We start from the raw sequence: 20033 nt of genomic DNA on the forward strand, positions 1-20033 counted from the left end.
ACGAAATTCGACGTTACAACATCGAAAATTCGCTTCCTACTTTCGTAAGCGAGTCGAACCCCTTTTTACGAGCTTGTTGGAATGAGAACATTACTAGCCATTGATGGTTCGGCTAGAAATTCGAAATTTTACACGTTACGCTTCTTAACTATTTTTAATTTTATTTATTTATCATATTAAGGCGTATTTGAATATTTAGTTGTAACTTCGTAGTCCCCTTTGCGTATTTAGATGACAAATGTACGTTATAAATAACGTTGCATCGAGCGTAAAAATATTTGCGGTTAATTTCTAGGCTCGATCTCGTTATCCGCTACGCGGGATAAAATTACGAAACCGTCAGTCGCGATACGTCCCATCCGGTCTAACGTTCGTTCCCTTCCGCGAACAACGCCGCCCAAACAGGATTTCGTACTTGCTGGGAAACCCGGTTTATTTCTGAACGAGAAATGAATAACTCTTCCCGTCGATCGACCCACTTGAATCATCGCGTCGCGATTCACACGATCGACGCCTGCATATCGCTCGATCCTCGATCCTCCGTCTACGTGGGAAGCGTTCGCGGTGACTTCTAGGCAAAGTTACAGAGGGGGGAAAAAAATATGCTCGACATCGTCAACGCTCTGTGAGTGATTCACACGATTCGCGAACAACTTTTCGGGGGTTGTTTTGTTTTTTCGCTGTTCTGGAAACATCACAGAGCCCTCCGCGGTCGTTTTGGAAACGTTTTCGAGCTATTCTCGGATTTTTCCGCGCGGTTTCGAACCGCTTTATCCCGGTGAAATCGCTCGGGCGAATGGGGAAATAGTTTCGTCACAGTTTTGGATTTGGATCGACTATAAAACTATGCTTTATTAATAAAGAATACACTTGTCTTGGATCCTCTGGATCTATTTCAAGACTACTTGGGATATCGACTAGAAAATGCATTTATTAGAATAGGAGAAACCCGGATCTTCCGTTCAGCACTCGACTGCTCTAGCCATTGAGCTATCCGGGCCCACACGACTCTTTATCCCCATACGCCCCATGGCAGACAATATGACAGCCGCAGGATATGTCTGCCTACATAAGGAATACTTAAAAACGTATATCGAACAACAATCGATATATGCACCGTACGCCTCTCACAACTATCGAAAAGAAACTTCCGTTTTGCATCAACGGAGTTCCTTTCGATACTATGAAATACAATCTACACGCACCAAGAACATTTCACGTCTTACTAGTCCTGAATTTGCGGTTTCCCCTCGCGAGTTTAGGCTGGCTAGACTCTTGTAACATGATGTTTGCCCGACGATCTCGAACGGACCAATTATCGCGGCTAGACACGAATTAGGGTCGTAAGGCTAAACGGGGGAGGATCGTCTAAGCGACGACAAACTGGAATCGTCGGCGACGCTATCGTCGGCCTCGATCTCTCCGCGTTTCGCTCCTCAGGTTCGCAGGATATGAGAAACACACGACCTCTCCTTTACGCGCGCTGGACCGCGAGACCCGGAGATATATCTCGCGCCATTAAGCTCTGCCGCCGTCGTTTGCATTCGTCGTCGGCGATGGAAATACGCCCGGAGGACCATCTCTCGCGACGAAGGCGAACGACGACCCACATTCCTGAAATTCGTCCAAATTGAAGACCCAATGCATTTACGTGACGTAAATATTTAAAATCGATATGGAAACTCTGTTATTTTAACAATAACCAAACGAACGAGACTTCACAACGATCCTGAAACTAGCACCGAACGATGTTCACGATAACGTGCGTCTCGAAGAGGTTACGATTTCCAAAATGGCGAGATCGCGAAAGAAGGAGCAACAGAGGGCCCTCCAGATCCCGGTGGAGACAGACGAAGAGTGGACGGAGCTGTTGGAACGAAAGGGTTTGATCCTGGCGGACGTGTACTCCGAGTGGTGCGGTCCCTGCATCGCCATGGTGAGCACCCTGAGGAAAATCAAGATGGAGATCGGCGGCGAGGCGATCGACTACGCGATCGTCAAGAACGACCGTATTGCCGATCTCGAGAGGTTTCGAGGGAGCAGTGAGCCCGTGTGGATGTTCATCCAGGACGGGAAAATGGTGAACCTGATGTTCGGGGCGAACTATCCCAATTTGAGGAAGCTGCTGTTGAAGGAGATCCGAAGAGTGCAGCAGGATGGGGAGCCAGAAATGAGCCTGAGCCCGAGCACTCGTACCCCGGAAGAGGAAGTTCTGTGGCAGCAGGAGGAGGCCATCAGGTACATTCTGTCGTAATCGTGGACTTCGAGAGGAGTTCGATTATATACAGGATGTTCGACCACCCTTGGGAACAATTATGTAGGAATTATTTGCAGTAAATCCCTCGTGGATGTCGAAACACGAATGAATTTCTCTCACCAAAAAAAATCGACAGGTGCCTAAATTTTTTGCCCTATGATGTCGAACACCCAGTATATAGAAGAATGATACTCTCGACGCTGATTGCAAAATTGCGAAACAAGGAAAGCGATCGAGGAGAGGAAGCTGGCCCAGGAGGAGGCAGAGAAGAAAGAGAAGTACGAGAGATTCCTGGCGCAGATGATGTTCGAGCTCTCCGAGGAGACTGCCCTCGTTTTCTATCCCTGGATCTTCACGGACGAGGAGGGCAGATACAGGGACAAGTACCAGAGCCCTCCGTACATCGACCTGACGACCGTCCTCTTCAAACAGAACTTCGACGTCCTCGAGGAGCAGCGGCTCTACTTGACGGAAGAGATAATCCAAGATATGTTCGTCGAGAGCAACGTCGACATCACGAAAGAACTGCTCGCAGGTCCGTTCGATCTTTCAACCCCCTTGCCCTTTTCTGTCGATTGTCACCCTGTTTAACCCTTAAGTGGATTATTGGCTCCCTCCACAAGTTTAATTATTTATGTAATCCTCCATTAGTTCACTAATTTTTAAATGCTTTAAAGTTGATCTCCATTTACCAATTTGGTAGAAATCAACATCAAGTAAAATAATTTAGAGTCCACCGAAGGATTAAACCTCGGTTGTCCTCTCTTAGGATTAACTGCTGGTAGAACGTTAGCGATGAGGTTGAAGGGCAGACGACCTCACCCTGATTGGCCGGTGCCCTACCCGGTGGAGTGCCCTAAAGGGGCCAAGTGTCCCACCAGGTCGATCAACGACGTCGAGAACTATCTGATACATCTGATTACCAGCAGGAGCCCGTTGCTCCACGAGACTCCCATCACCTATGGCAACGAGGAGTCGTACATGGAGAAACACGTGCGCGTTTACGAACCAGATCCCGAGGACGAGGAAGACTTTCCCCGCGTCGATCCCGCCATTTGGGTTCCTCCTCAGGTATTGCATCGACGGTGCGGAATATTGCAACGCTGGAATATCTTTCCAGGAGTCGCAATGCCAGCGTTTCAAGCATTGCGAAACAACGTGATGCAACGCTTCCGACGCAGGCTTTTCGCGATGGCACGCTGATTATTGGGGGAGAAATATCGATCGGGAACGTTCAATTTTTTAAACTCAATTTTCCGGAATTTATTAAGCCTCGAAATACTTTTCGTTAGAAGCATAGATTGTTGGATCGTTGCATGGAAAATTTGTGTTATTTTTGGAGCTCAGGCGAGAAGCAAGGTGCACGTGTACCAGACCCTTTTCTTCCACTATATGGAAATGGTGCACCCTTACGAGGAGCCTGTCCCACCCCCGCCATACTGCGCCTTCAAATTCTATTACTCGAGATTCGCCGACGTCCGCGACGCCTGCGCCCAGTTCCCCGACGCCATCGAGTATTTTGGAGCGTTCGAGTTCGACAAACCACCCTTCGCCAGACGAATCGTCTCCAGTCCGGAGGATTTCGAGAAAAAGGTCCTTCACCCTCTATCGTATCAATTTTATTACAAAAATTTGACGTTCAAAGATCGCAAAGATTCCTACAGAGAGATATACTTTCTGTGGAATAATTAAAAGCTTGTATAAAATGTTATCGATCAAAATTTGCCCCTTCATCCAACATTTTTGTTGCTACCAAGGAAAGTACACCTTCTCGTAGAACGTTTTCTCTTGTCCTTGCAATGAATTATTCCGTGGATATCGGAGGATAAATGGTAACTGTTGGCGAAGGTTCGGTATAAAACTGGCGGCGAGATATTCGTGGTGATCCTTCGAAGGATCAGCGAGGAAGTTTTCCTGACGTTCGCGAGCATCCAGCCCTATTTTGTCACCGAGGTCGACGAAGAGGCTCAAGCGATGATCGAGGAGTACTTCCCCGAGGACGCGGAGGACACGTTCCTGGAGCTTTTGGACGACGACAGGGATTACCAAGTGGAGGCTGAGGAGGAAGAGGAAGGCGAGGAGGAGGAGGAAGAGGAAGTGGACGTGGACGTGGACGTGGACATGGCGGACACGTTCGCAGGGATGTATAGCTTGGCGTGAAAGGATTTCTAGGACCAACTCTAGGAATTACAAATTAATTATTTGTTACTCTTCTCGTTGTACAGAATGAGTTAATCGTTTCCTGTTGTATTCGCGTTTTCCGCTCGTCGAGATTCCATTTTTCGCGCGGTTTGGCAGTGCCCGATCATACTTGAATATTCGCCGACGCGTTTGCGTAACTTTGGCGACACTCCAGCCGGCGGGTTCTAGAGGTTGTATCACGCACCTGCCCGGTTGCCAATTATTTTATCGCGATCGGCCAGTTCGGGAACACGCTTGCCAAAAGCTCGAAACACAAAGCGTGCTCGTCGATCGGTGTGCACGATTCCGCTGTCCTCGGCGGGAGACGAGGCTTCTCGAGGCGCTTCCGGTCTCACGGGCACATCAATCTTGCTGCCCGCGGATCGTTGGTCGAGATTCAAACGTTTCTCGGGACGCGTACCAATGGCGAAGACGTCGCGCCATATTGGCTCGAAGGTGAACGATTTGTTCGTATGGCAGCCGCGATTGCGGGGAGTCGGTGTGCCGAGATTAGGAGAAAACCAGCCGCGACCGAAGCAAACCAATTGAATCGTTCATCGAATTAACGAGGTAATTTGTCACGCGACCGACGCGAGAAGTTCGCGCCTGGAAACGGCACGCGATCTCTCCTTCGAGAGGAACGGAGAGAACCGATCCTCCGTCGTCGCGGTGACTAAATTTCGCCAAGTGGTCCGAACAATTGAATCATTAACGGGGGACGTTAGTCACCCGACCGGGCTAAATCTTCCCTCCGGATCGGCCATTTCGATTTATATTTCGGGTGCGACCCGGACACCGTGGAGCTTGGAAAAGAAACTTGGAGAAACAGGACCGGCTGAGCGCGTAATTAATACCCAACACATGCTTATTATCTCAGAATGATTTTTCCAAACACGCTTCGCATCCAGAGACAATTACAAATAATTTAACGGCGACCAACGAAGCGGTTGCTAAATATTTATTGTTTATCTACGCATCTCGGAGTCCAATTAAAGTCGCTTAAGTGGTCGAAACGTTCCTTCTTTTTTTTTTTTTCAGTAGCGCCGGAGGCGGTCAATTGCTTAAACATCGGTAATTATTGCACAAGCATTATGAAAGTAAACAGTCGATAGAGGCGAGGAGGGACAGGGGGAGTAGAAAAAAGGCGCAAATTACAGTTACGCCGGGGCAATTCACGTCCGTCGCCATTACGAGCCATTAACGATCGTTTCGTCTTCTTTCCGCTTTGTTCCCGCCATTTCCGTCGACGCAACGATCAAGATCGTTTTTCTCCGACGCGCGAAAATGATCGATAATCGAGGATCGCTCTGCAGCGCGCAATTTTCCGGCGGCGTTGAAAAATCGAGTAAATAATTGTCGCGAATTTCTGAACGTTCGTCGAACAACGTTGGAGTCGGAAAGTTCGTTTACCGAAGAAAGGCGCGTGCAGTTCGTAGAGATAAATTTACACGCGACTCCGCGTCGCCGATGCCTGTTCGCGTACCCTCGTTTCTTTTCCTTTCTACGATTCCGCCTCTCCTAAGCGGTCGTTTTCTTTTCGCGTAGTCGCAAATAGGAACCCGAGGCTCCATCATCGTGCTCCCGGCGAAATTAATGGCGTCGGGACGCGGCTGAACGCGATGCTGCCCCTGACGCCGCGACGCCTGCCGCTGATTTACAGAGTCAAAGTTCGCCCTCGTTTGCGAGGGTGATCGTAAACAAAATAAATGAAAACAACTTTTCTAATTCGTCGCTAACCTATTCGATCCTTCGCGAACGTTCGAAATAGAAATCAAAAAAATATTTTGGTTATCGTGGGTGTATTCTAATTCCGTTTTAATGATATTTCCCATAACGGCTCGAAAGCGCCGTTTCGAAGGTGCGACAAACGCCCGCGAGCAATAGAATTTTTCTTTGCAAATAGAAAACGGTTCCCATAATAGGGCCGTTTTAGGTCTCGGAGACGTTCGTTTGCATACCGTTGCCACGGAAAATTACACGCCTGGTCGTGGAAGTTGCGGTTAATCATCGAGAACCAACGGCCAGAATCGCTGTTGGCAAGGTGACGGATCTACTCCGCGACTCGCTGTTTCCATTACGCGATTCGTAACGAGATGGAAATATTCATGGGCGAAACCGTCGTTTTCATGTAAATTTTTCTAATTGCACCCTGAAGCTTTCGAGCGACAAACCGTGCGTTTTTTCCTGCGCACGATCGCAGCTTCCTGGATTTGGACCGCACCGGAATATCGTCGTTGATTCGTCGCGTAGCCATCGACGGTCCTTTTGATAGAAACTGAATAGCAAATCAGGTTTATTTTAGCTCTGTTCAAAAAGAAGCACCTTACAATTAAATGGTAGATCGTTTCAAAAGTTGCTTTTCGTTTAGTTCCACGCACGAGACGCTGCATCTCTTAAATAGACGTGTTCCAGATCGTGCTACTTCTATGAACTATTATCTTTCACGCGAAATTTGGCGATTGTGGAATTAGACCGACGAAGACTTCCCGAGAACGAACGTTACTTTTTGCTCGTACATTTCAGACTGACGTAACGCGATTAAATAATTACAGAGAGGCGAATAAAATGTAATACAAATGTTGATGCTGACACGTACGGCATATTTATACGCCGCTCGGTAACGCGGCGGAATTTACGCGTCCGGCTCTTAAAATGTGCCAAAAAGACCCACGCTTATGCTACTTGCAAGGTGTTAAAAATCAACTATTGAAACGTTTTAGGATTCGGTTTACATGGATTTTTCCAACGAGCGACGGGAGACGCGGTTTCAGGCAAATTAGCACGTCTTTTAAAAGGAAGAGAAACCAAGGACGAACAAAATCTTTTAGACAAACAATAGATGGAATCGTTTTTATTCGTTACTCGTACAAATACAAATTAGAATTTCCATGGCCTGTCAGCATCGTAGGTCAGGAATGGTAACGCCAAGAAGAATCACTGACAATTTGAAATGTTTGGTATAGGGGGAGTCGTCCATGGCGCCCAGTGGTCGATCGAACTTGTCGTTCGCGTACATCCAGCCTCCGGTGCCCTACCACCGTGCATTTCGCTTCGTTTCGATTCGACAATCTCCAATGATCGACACTCTATCCCTTCTCGCGATCGCGCTAGACACAGCCCTCCAAGTTCGAAGGTCACGGCGACACTGACGTGCCAGCGGCCGCGCCACCACTTTTCGTATCTACGCGCCGAGCCGCCGCGCGAACTGCCCGCTCGCTGATTGGTCACCGCGCCTCGTGGTGGGGAGGGTATATATCTGGACGCGCCGCGCGCCGCCGTCAGTGTTCGCGCGTACCTTCGATCGGTTGTTGTGTTCTCGTTTGTAGTTTATTGGTCGCAAAACGAGCCTCTCTATTATCATACGTTTTTTTAAAGTGGATTCCCCCTCGAGTCCAGTAGCTGTGCACGTAATCGATCAGTGTCGAGCAAAGGATTTCGTCCGGACGATTCGATACGAAGTACAGTGACACTCTCGTTTCTTTTCCCCCCCTCCCCGAGAAATGTGAAAGCGTGAACAGTCGCGGGTTGGGAGTCGCGCGTGCACGCCAGGGAAGAAAACAGTGGAGCTAAAGTTGTCGAGTTACGCGGACTGTTCGAATGTGCGAGGCACCGTCGACGCTGGCACGGAGCGAAGGGTTGCGTGCCGATTGAACAGAGAGATTAACAGAGAAACCGATCGAACGGGGGAGTGAGCTTCGGTGCTGCCATGACAATGGTCGTCAACAAAATCAACATGTCGTCGTACTCTGCGCCCCGGCGTACTTTCTTCTCGGGCCTTCACAATAAGGTAAACAATCGAGCCAAAAATTACGAAACACGTTTTCTTTACCGACAAAACCACTGCTATGAATTCAAACTATAAATACATCTAATTTTCATAGGTAGCATCGATACTGAAGATCCCATATTCTTTATATACCGAGTAACGAATATTTCACTTGTATGAAATCTCGATTTAATTTAAGACTGCTAGAATGCAGGTGTCCAAGCAATTGCATAACACGAAGTGTTAGCTGGCGGTGCACAGTGTTGCTAGATTTAGCGTACTGTGATTCAATAGAGTATCAACAAAGTGTCAGCATACGAAGAAACGTGCACCATTGTATTGTAGTCCACTTTTGAGAAATTTGTTTGAATATTGCAATTCACTGTCTGGTCTCATTCAAAAACATGGTGCTATGACCCGTATACGGATCATGGACAGTGAATGTGTTAAACTTTCAAGCAAGTTAAGGGTTGAAAGGACAAAGATGAAGGCTTCTGTGAAATGTAGTAGTTGATTTCGCGTTGAAATAGATTGTAGGGCGCGAACGAAGATGGATTGCCTCGTGGCGCGCGTAAATGATCCAGAAATGGCGATCGAGCATGACCAGTCGTTTCTACGGTATTTTCCCGATTCAGCAATAAGCACGCCGTATCCCTGATCCTCGTTCTGGCTCGGAGGCATTTCTGTCCGTCGAATTAACGGTTCTCCGTCGTCCTTCGTCGCAAAGAATGCCATCGGGGCCTCCGCGTATCTGCTCAGCTCGTGGCTCCTATCGAAATTTATTCACCCTCCGCCGCGACGTTTCGACTTTGTTGGTCAGCAAGTCCACGCACGTTTTCCCGCGAACCGCCAACGACCTGCACAGTGTAAAAGTCTCGCTTATGCAACGGTACGTTTTCGAAACGACGGAGCCTCGCCCGCCGCGACGCGCCATTTTATTTATACGGCTCTTAAAAATGCCTTAGGTCCACGATTTTATAGAAAATATTGAAATTTGCAAATTTTCTCTTCGTCGTGTTTACATTAAGAGTCTTCCGGATTCGGTTTCTGGAAAATATCGAAAACTCTCAGCCTCGAATTTCGAACAGAACCGCGTCTCAAGACTGTCGAACTTAGCTTTCACGTGCACGTAGTACTACGTCAATGGCCTCCCCGATTTAGTTCAGAAAATCACGTCAGACTACGTCAGAGCCGCTGCTACGTCAGAGATCCCCTAATTTTACTTTGTAAAAAGACACTATATCGGTAGACCGCAACTTGCGAAATGCATACTGTATAATATAACAGACCTAGTAGTATCCATTCCGTTTGACCGTAGTTTAATAAATAAATTTCAGGAATACGTGTATATTCTGGTTGGGAAAAAATGTCGAGCAAAAACGAAGCCCACGAAAGAGCTGCATCTCGCTCGAAATCCGTGGCGAGCTTTCCTGGCCTCGTGACAATTTATGAATCCCACATGTCCGGTTTCGTGCGCACGGCCGTGAACGTGACCGTCCTGCGAACGTCGACGGATCGTCGAAACGACGGAACGCGTCGACGACGGCGAAAACAATCGGTACTTTGACTTCGATATATTCTTTTACCCCCGGTTCGCTGGCGCGTCGCCAAGTTATTTCGACTCGCCGCGTCTGGTAATCTTCTACGGGCGATGCGCGGACCCCCGATGATGGCTTACGTAACTCGAAACCAGCTCAAGTTTGTTAAACTCGTTCCCAATCTCTTTGTCTAAAAAAAGGTTTCTCCCCCTCGTATCAAAACCCCGCGCGAGCAACGCACGATCTTTCCAATAAAATCCCATCTTTCTCGAATTTATCGCGATCGTGGTCGAAGGGACCATCAAAAGTGTTTTCGAGTCGGTGACGATTCGTCTTATCGAGGCTTACACTGTTAGAAGTCCGTATAAATTCCAGACGACGGAGACGAGCCGTGTTTCTGCGCAGTTTCGTGTTATCTTCTGTTTATTTTTTAAGTTATCGAGGTTTCACGACCGAAAATGGATAAAGTGTGTAAAAATGAAATTTTAGTGGCTTGTTTCGTCAGCGATTTCGTATCTTAAATAATACGTGTAGTGTCGTTTTTCCTCGTACAATAACATCTCAATACCTATCGAATCGTTGAAAGAAGAAATGCACGTACACCGATCGTCTGTAAAAGTTACGTAACCCCTTCAAATTGTCCACGCAAAACGAGTCTTTGTTTTCAGACAACTGGAAACTATACATAATTTCTAATTGAACTTATTATTAGGGGCTCGTTAAAATTAAAGAGTTCAATCTAGATTTGTTTTTTCTGATCTTGAGAATTGTTTTAGCTGCTTGGTAAAAAGAGTTGTGTCACCCATGTATGAGTGAGGTGGCAGTCAATGTGTTAAAGGGAATAAACGGTGGAAAATAGACGAAGAAAAAACAAACACGCGTCGCGGTACAGTCGCGGGGAACGCCGCAGCTCCGTCCAATTTTTCTGACGTCGGTCAGAAAACCTGGCCCGTTGCATTCGTCGCTGTCTCGTTTCGAACGAGTCGAATTTAGGTCTGGTTAAATTTAGAACGCGCGACGGGGAATCGCGTGTACGTCCCAGCCCGCGAAATTCTCCGCGACCCCTCATTAGTCTCTCCTTTGCGATTCATTATTTTTCCCCTAGGCTTTTTATCGCGATCGTCGAACAGATCGTTCTCAGCTTCGCGCGCGATAACTCGTCTTCGCCAAGATGGCCGACGACTGGCTAATTGAACCCCTTAATTCGGTGGTCCTCCCATCGTATCGTTCGATAATCGTTCTTTAAAACGGTCGGAAAATGGCAGAAAAGATCCTCGTTTTATACTACAATTTTTATAATACAACGCCTTTGTCGCGTTCTCGAATGCTTTTCAGGTCCAGTAATTTTAGCTCGAGACCCTTTTTTATTCCCGACGAGACGTGGATCGAGTACAGGGTTCGTGAGCGACACGATCGAAAACCGACGCATTAAATTGAATAACAGGGTGACTCCGTGGCACGCGACGATCGCTTTCGTTAAACGGATGTTTCGTGATCGTTAAAGCAGCATTAATATCAATGTTCCCTCCCGAGGAGGATGACCGCTTCGTCCACAACGTCTCTCGTGTTTTGCTCGCCGAGACAAGCCCCCAGGAATTTTGGTTCGATCGAACCCACGTGTTCGAGTTTTCTCAAATTTAATATAGCAAATACACTCATGGTATTTTAATCCTCGAGTGGACTCTCAATCTCGACCCAATAGTCCACTTAAATAATTTGACAATGGCAAAGTAGAGCTTGTCGCTGAAATTTAACCGATTTTTCTGTCGAAATTAAATGGACATCCAATCGAAGGGTGGACCAAGGATCATCCCTCGGCTGGCACACGCTGGTCGATCGTTCCAGCTTGAAAAAGAAGCGGAGAGGCCCCGAGTTGCTTTGGACGCAGTAAAAGCGAGCACGCCGGGCATAAAAGATTCATTTTGCCAGAGAGGTGACCCTGTCGACCCAGCATCCGCTCTCTGTGGGCGGGTCTCCTCCTCTCCCGCGCGGCGTTCCGCGCAAAGCGTCTCTTTCTTTCGCGCGACTCCCCCGGCCCGTTTTCTTTTTCCATTCCGCTTGGCCCTCTTTTCGAGGTGAGCGCGGAAAAAGGGCGACGGGGGGGACCCCGGGCGCCTCGTTGAGACAATCAAGCGACAGCGTTGCTCGTTAAATGTAACTGGTACTAAATTGCCGAGAGTTGGGAGACGGGCGCCCCCCCGACGAACACACTCGGTGTCCTCCTCCTCCCGGAGCCGCTGGATTTTTCGGTAGATCGATCGAATTACGCGCATTACTTCCCTCGTTTGCCGCGTTGAAGTCTCCCTTCGTCTCGTCGATGCAATCCAGGCTTTAATGCATTGCAAAGACTTTACAGCTTCCAATTTTTATAAGAAATTGGGAGAATATTGTAATTTCTTAAAGTATCACCATTTTATAGAATTCTATTTTATTTGCTCTGGTACATCATTTGTGTGGCTAGTAAAAGCACCTGTGGAACACCTGATATCTATTGCAGGGCGTCACAAAAATTCAAGTACTCTTGGAAAACAATGTATCTACAAAAAAAACCCACAATAATTAAAATAGAATTGTAGTAATCAGCTTCCTCCCTCTCGTGAGGTCACATTCGGTACCAACGCGTCGGAGAGGATTCTTCCAGTTTCCGGAATAATTCGACTAGACCGGAGACAATTCCTAGAAAGGGAGCGTGTACGAAAACCGTGTACGCGCGACACTTTTACAAAAGCCGCGCGTCAACGTCGAACCGGATGCGTTTAATCTGCCGCTGTAAATGCACCACGCTGAGACGCTTCTCGAGAGAAAGAGACGTAAGCACAATAGTAATTACCGTCGAGATGAGGAACTCGTACAGCTTGCGGATGAATGAACCAGCGAGAACGAAAGAATTATTTACGCGGCTGGTGATCCCATTAATCGGTGCTCTCCCCCGTGGCGTGGAACCAACATGGCCGCCACGCGGTTACTCTCGATCCTCCGACGTGGCTGGACCACCGTTTTCCAAAATAAACAACTCTCTTTCTTTTAGTATACTTCCTCGTCGAGCGTTACGATATTTTCTTAGACAAATTTTTTATAGATTAACTCTTTCATAGCTGAATTTCACACACGTTATTTAGCTTTTAACCCTTCGAAGGGACATCCAGCAAAGAATTTGGATGAAAACACAATGATATTATTGTTTTAAAATGATTATATAGGGCATCTTTTCAAATTAGCCATAGCTCGATACTCGTTACATTTATAGTACTTCTAACGGAATCACTCGATTCCGATTTATGCTCGAACGTCGTCGAGGAACGATTACGCAAACACCTGGCGAGGAGCGTCATTGTTTCGCGAGGGTAAAAAGAGTTCTCGAATCTTTATCGCGGTTGGCTTTTGTCGGGACCTATTGCGTATTCCAAACAGCGTTCAGAGCCAAGCTGCTCCGAAGAATACGGTGTTTTCTCGCGATAGAGCTCCCCCCGGTGCGTTATTAACCTCTCGCGACGAGCGCGGATTTTTGCGTGGAAAATCGTTTGGTCGGTCGGGAGTAATCGGTACCCCGTCTCTCTTGGACTGGTCTCGTGTTCCCCTCGAATCGCGTTTCTGTTGCCGGAGAAACGTCACGCGTGGTCGAGTAAGCAGAAGCGAAAATGTCACGGCGTCGAGGCATCATCAGCGATCAGACGATGGAAATCGCGGTAAGATTACACGCTCGCGGGACAATGGTTGCACGCGCGCTAGATTACGGTATTCGAGACGTGCACGTGCGCCGCTCGCGAGATGATACGTTTGGTAGGCGGTAATGCGCGAGATACGATTTGCTTTAGGTGCAGGGTGAAAAGGTCGCCGTTTTTGCTCGGAACGGACGCGATTGCGGACGATCTTTTCAGCTTCGACGTTGACCAAAGCGCTCGACAACTTTCCTTCGAACTTCGTCGAGCTCCTGAAACGATCTTCGACCCCTCGAAGGGCGGCCATTTTGGAGAACAAACTCGAACTCGTGTGATAGATATTAAAAAGAAAGAATCACGAGTAAAGTATCTACATTGCTAAAAATAATGGCAATTTTGAAGAATTTTTTGAACGTACTTCTTGCAAAAGATTCCGTACAAAAATATCAATTATTATAGCTATAATAGGAACCAGAGGCCTCCAAAAATTAGTTGTAAACTGACGGATATGTTTCACTGGAAGTTGCAAAACAAGAAATCATTTCCCCCCTCGAGTAAACAGATGGTAATCGCCCCGACGCACTTAACCGACAAAAAACACGAATCGAGCGTTCTTTTATCGTCTACCGGGCATTACCAAGTTTGATTTGTTATTTGCGACAGAGTTGCCGGCTTGGACCAATAGCTTTCATACGCGTTTCAGCGATAAAAAGGCACGATAAACGAGTGCAGCGAGAATTATAAATGTCTAAAGAATTTCTTTGCCGGCTAATGGTCGCTAAATATTCATGCGTACCGATCGTTTACGCCAGCGCGTTCCGCGAAATTGTCCTAGATGAGTGTAATTAATACGGAAAGGTATCTAATAGCTTCGTCCTTGGCAGACGGAAAAATCGTTTATCAAAGCAGTTACATCTTGGTTTAGTAACGACTGGAACGGTCCCGTATCCGCTCGTTAGGCGTTTAATTAATATCTCGCCGTGGCTCATCCGACTAATTGTGTTTCGCCGTTTGAACCTCGATCTGTCCGCGTTTCACTGTTCGCGATACTATCTTCGTATTTATGACATTTCTTGGCCGGAAGTCGCGCGATTCGCGCTTTATGTAACACTCTCCGGGCTCGTTGCGTTCGATCTTCGTTTTAGAATTCGTTATTCCGCCTTTTTCTTTCCTTTTTGTATACTCTATCGCAATTATACATCAGGAACTCGTTAACAGCGTGTCTTTGACCCTCGGTTACGTATCATTTATCTTCTAAATTTAAACCCCGGTACCAATGAAAAAGCATCGCGTATTTACAGCTTTGGAAATTACTTTTCCCCGGCAAAGAAATCTCTCGCGAGAACAGGAAGCCGTGTTTAAACGGTCAGCAACAATAACGTTATTTACTTAGGAGTAAAACGAGCGTTTTTCTGCGGTCCGCGAGCCGGAACAATCGGGCGCGCGGTTTCGTAACGGTTTTACGAGCCCGTTCAATTAGAGATTTCCTCTATAAATTCCCACCACAACGGCGGAGAAACGTTTGCTCGAAAAGGCGCCGACGGGACGCGTTTAAAAAAAGACTCCGCGTGTCCTTTCCCGCCGATCGATCCCAGCTTTGTTGGATTCTATTTCTGCGCGCAATTACGCGCCGTCGAGTACGTAACTTGCGTTAATTGAGTTCTCTCGGTGCTTTCTTGCCGCGGTTTTTGCCATCGTTACGCGTTTTCAGGATACCGTCCCCGAGGCGCGTCGATCCACATCGCAACGGAAACGCGAGAACCGTAAAACCATCTGCATCTTCCATAACGGTAATCGTCAATTGCAAGTTCCAAAAAAACTTCAACTACCGTCATCCGTTTATTTTATAATCGGTAACTCGTTTGATAGAGCCGTAGTTCGCCAAATGAATGTTGGAAGAAAGTTTCTTCGAGTTCCAACCGGAAGTCCTCCAGTCTTGGGGACTTATTTTTAACAGACAAGAGTAAATTTATTTTCTAAAATCGGGGGAAGGTTGTACGGAGCTGAGAAAAGAAAAAAATTTCAACTACGTCGTCTATATATTTTATAATCGGTTCACTGTGGCTCGTTTTGCTCTTGTTTCTTCGAGCCTCGCCGGAAGTCCTCCAGTTTTGGGGGTTTATTTTTACCAGACAAGAGTAAATTTATTTTCTAAAATCGGGGGAAGGTTGTACGGAGCTGAGAAAAGAAAAAAATTTCAACTACGTCTGTATATTTTATAATCGGTTCACTGTGGCTCGTTTTGCTCTCGTTTCTTCGAGCCTCGCCGGAAGTGCTCCAGTTTTGGGGGCTTATTTTTAACAAATACGAGTGAATGTATTTTCTAAAATCGGTGGAGGGCTCGCAGAGGAGTTTTCTGACACCAGACAGAGCAAATTGGCCGAGCAATTTTCCAGCCGCTCGTATCGCGTTACAGGCGTCTCTTCCGCGCGAGTAAAGGCACTCTCACACCGACTTCTGACGTAATCGAGCACGACCGCGGTCATTTACATCGTAGTTTACAGATCTCGTTCCTTCGTCTCGTCTTCGTACGGTCCCCCTTCCCTCCCCTTCCGCGAACGTACACGTCGACTGGCCTCGAGACTCGCAGGTTGATAATCCACTCGAATGGCGCCGTTGCTGATTAGCGACACCCACGCGCACCCTTTTTTGTCCTCTCCTCTTTATCCCCCTACCCCTCCCCTCGTCTTCCACCGTAACGTCACGACGTTTCATCCTTCGATTCGCGTCGACGCTTCGAGGAAACCCGGAATTGTGTTAGACATCTCGAGGGACGCGTCGCGAGCTGTTTATTCGACGATCCTCCGCGATTATTTGGTCGATTTGTTGCTTCAGCGCTTCGATTCGCGAAACCCGTGCACAGTTTCGACAACTTTTCCACGAAGTTTGACGACCCTCTTTCTTCCTCGGTATTTTGGCCCCGCGCCACGTTTCAACGAGAAGCCTTCGAATCTTCGACGAAATTTCGCTTTCCGCGTTTTCCTCGGAAAGTTAGTCTCTCGACTTAAATTTTCCAGTGAAAATCGTTGCTCCAAGGATGGTGTGATTTGGATCGAAAGGAGCTTCGAAAATCGCGATCGCTGAATCTAAATTCCCAGGGGGAGAGGCGGGGCTCTCTAGCTCGCATGTATATTTGTAACGATCGACCAGAGGGCCGTGTTTCGTCTATTCTCGTCTACGAAGGTCGATGGGAAACGCGAAAAGGAAAACGCGGATTCTCGATCGGGTTCGGAGCGCGACATATGAGTCACTAAGAGGATCGCGAGCTTCGTGAAAGTTGAATGCTCGTCCCGTGGCGATCGCAGGTACAACGTGATCGATGTACCGTTACAACGGATAGACAACGCGTGGTATGTTATGCTCTAATGATCTTGGGCTACCGAAAAATTCACTGTAAACTCAGATTTTATTAAAAATATGGCGCGGTAGAGACTTGGTAGTCAGAAACAGTCCTTAGTTTGTTGAAGCTTCACTATTTTGTATATTCTTTGGCCTATCGTTATGCAAATTTATCCATGATCCATATCATGGACAGTGGATGTGTTAATAGAACAAATAAAACGAGAGCTTTGTAGAGGGTGATTTCAACCCCTAAATATATTTCTCATATTTTTGCACATCGAGTGCAGATTCGATAGCTTTTCGAGAATTAAAATTTCTCATGAATGCATGAACCTTGGTCAGTCTAGTATTAAATTGAGATTTGAGTTTTCTATTTTTCGTGGTATGAAACATTCGAGATCGACTTGTTTTGGCGGGTAAATGTAGCCGTAACGTTTCCCGTGCAACGTCTACTGACCCAGAGGTGAGAAAAAGGGGGGGCTGGTGACCGTGTGCACGTCTGGAATTCCTCCGTGACTCATCAGGCATTCGCCAAGGGGCCGGTCCCCAGGTATGGGAACTCTCCCGGTATCCCGTCCCCGTCTTTGCGTTTCCATGCACGACGCGGCGTGACTCAACCGAATTTCTTGCTGCTCTCGGTGCCCTCACGAATTCCCGATTCAGATCGACCCGGGGGACACGCGAGTCACAAACTCCGTTTCCACGATGGAATGCAGGTGATTTTTTTTTCTTTTTATCGAGAAAGTACCACGAGGCTCGCGAGAATAGAATTTAACATTCTCGTTTTCTGTTAAAACATTAGTGATCTTGCGGTGGACAAGTAATAGTTTAGCTTTTTATTTTGCTATGTAAGAAGTGTGTGTGTGTGTTTGGACTGTGGGACCGTTGACGTCGACCATGTTTAGTCTAAGGTGGAGTAGGTATCGAGTGAGGTGTTTAGGTTTAAGCTGAAATACGTTCGGGGGAACGTGCGTTTTGTTTAGATCATTGTGAAGATAGGGATAAGGAAGGTTCGACTTTGACTGCACTTTGTATCGAACGTTAGTCGAGAGTAGTCACAGTTTTACGTTTACTCTTTATGTTAAATAGTTTTAGCAAATATTAAATAATATAGTTTATATAGTATACGCCTCTGACCATCCTCGACAATCCTTACAGCTACGAAAATTAAAATTGAACGAACAAGAAGAACCCCGTTCCTTGAATTGCATCGTCGAGTACGAAAATAAAAACACAGACTCGTTGTTCCTTTGATTTCTGTTCGCGCTACGTGCAAGTAGGTGAACGGAAGACACGAAGCGCATTCCGGACTCCCGATTGGTAGAATGTGCGTCACCAAGCTTATTCTCCAAGTAGGAAGCTTCGTACCTTCTTGTACATCCCTGATAATACGAATATAATTATTTTAAATAAACCATCGCTACGCGTAGATAACCTACCATAGAAATCCTAAATTTATTTATTCAAAAGAGATTCTTCTTTTAGTTAACACCTTGTTGTACTTAATTCTCGATAAATGCTGCGAGGAATTGAAAATTCCCGGGTTCGAGGATCGTGTGCACCAAAATGGCGTCGCGGGGGGAGCTCCACAGCATAGGAAATGTCGAGCAACGCGTAATGCGTCGACGATAACGTACAATGCGATATAGGAGCACGTGGCTCGGTATCGTAACGTACGACCTTGAACTTCCTCCTCGAATGATTCACGGCTCGTCCATTCATCCGGCGGTTCGTTCATCCACGGAGCGCGCGTGCACGCTTATGCGGAAATGTTGTCAGAAAATGTGCAAAAACATTCGGTTCGTTTGCAGAACGCTCAGACTTTTTCCAACGATTTTGTACAAATTTAACTTCGGCATTTTCCCTTGCAATTCTATCGATTAAAATTCATCGCGTTTAAATTCGAACGTTGATATTATTCTTTCGACCGCACCTCGTTTTCCTCTATCCTCTCGTAATATTTATTTTAATACTGCAAACTTCATACAGTGGGGAACGTTAAATAAAAACGCAAGAATTATTATTAACAAACGAAGACTGAATTTTTTTTTTAAATATATAATTTCAAGCCTGCTGTAAAAGTTTGGGGCAAGGTAAATATATCAAGATTTATTAGTTTCTTTGCATAAAAGAAAGATGATCGAGGGGTCTATTTTTAAATGTCTGTCGTTCAAAAACAAGCAGATTTATTGGCTAAGAGCTCGCGATCCTTTCGTTCGAGCGTTGCTGTAAGCAATCGCTGGTGACTAACAGTCGTTAATTTCTTCTGCCTATGTAATCGTCGTTTCGTGTCGTTCGTGGTGCGCGACCAGGCACGGCGCGATCTGAAATGAATTTCCATAGTCGAAGATAAGCGACAGCGTGCCAGGAGAAGATGAATCACCGATCTTCCACGGAGCTGTCCCTTCCTTTTGCTTTTCCCTCCGCTCGAAACGCGTCTCGCGTGCCACGTGACTCATCGATCCGGACTCTCGATCCCGATGATGATCACCTGCGTGCTCGATTCGAGAGGCCTCGCGATCCGATAGTACTCTTCGTCGATCGCAATCGTCCATATGGTCTACCTTTCAGTTAATTCAAGAGAGAAATTTTCTATAAAAACCTGTCAACCGTGTTCCAAATCGTATAATTAGTTAAATATTCAAAGTGTACAAATTATAAATTATTCTTCTTGTCAAAAGAATGACAAATCATTTCGTTTTTCAATCTTAATCCTGTGCTTCCGAGAACCGAGTGTAAAAAATAGAAGCCGATGAAACGTCGAACGATAAACTCGTGACGAAAGCGTCGAGATTGAATGAACGAGGGAACCCGTCCCGGCATTATTTCTGGCAGTTGCGTCACTTCGTTACGTTCCGACGATCATTGAGGAAGTCCAGTGGAAGACGAACAATATCTTCCCGCGTAAGATGCCATAAATACTCGGACGATAAAAGGCTCTGGCTCGTTTTCGTGCACGGTTTCGCGACGGTTCTTATCGTGCTCCGGAGAAAACCACGTGCCTTGGAGTGGCTCGATAACGCGGCGTGAATCATCCTCGAGATCCGTTCGCCTCCGTGAGAAAAAGTTTCTGGGGGACACGTATGTGCCCCGGGGACTGGGTTTCACCAAAACGAAGCGTGTCGCGAATAGCAACGCGTCTAAACAACGTTACTGTCGATCGAAGTGGCGCTTGAAGCGAATATTTGTCACGAATCGTCAACGAAATAAAAATAAATTTACTCAGAATTGGAACTCTTTTTTCAATAACTTCTACAACTTTTAAAAAGTCTAATGTTCCACGAATCGAG

The 20033-nt window shown here is 46.7% G+C and overlaps 1 protein-coding gene across 3 annotated transcripts in view; it reads left to right on the top strand.

The window, feature by feature from the left end:
- The window catches only part of LOC122398633 (NAD(+) hydrolase sarm1), a 109909-nt gene that overhangs the window by 43075 nt on the left and 46801 nt on the right, over nt 1-20033 (top strand). The window contains exon 1 of one of the 3 annotated variants that reach the window (XM_043398717.1): nt 7740-8225. The exons of the other annotated variants lie outside the window; for them this stretch is intronic. Coding sequence (XP_043254652.1) covers nt 8145-8225 — 81 coding nt within the window. The 5' untranslated portion in view covers nt 7740-8144. Of the gene's footprint in view, nt 1-7739; nt 8226-20033 lie in introns of those variants that run through there. 3 annotated transcript variants of the gene reach the window in all.

Source organism: Colletes gigas, unplaced genomic scaffold, assembly GCF_013123115.1.
Source record: "Colletes gigas isolate AHSC1104 unplaced genomic scaffold, ASM1312311v1 Colletes_gigas_Sc00011, whole genome shotgun sequence".
NCBI lineage: Eukaryota > Metazoa > Arthropoda > Insecta > Hymenoptera > Colletidae > Colletes > Colletes gigas.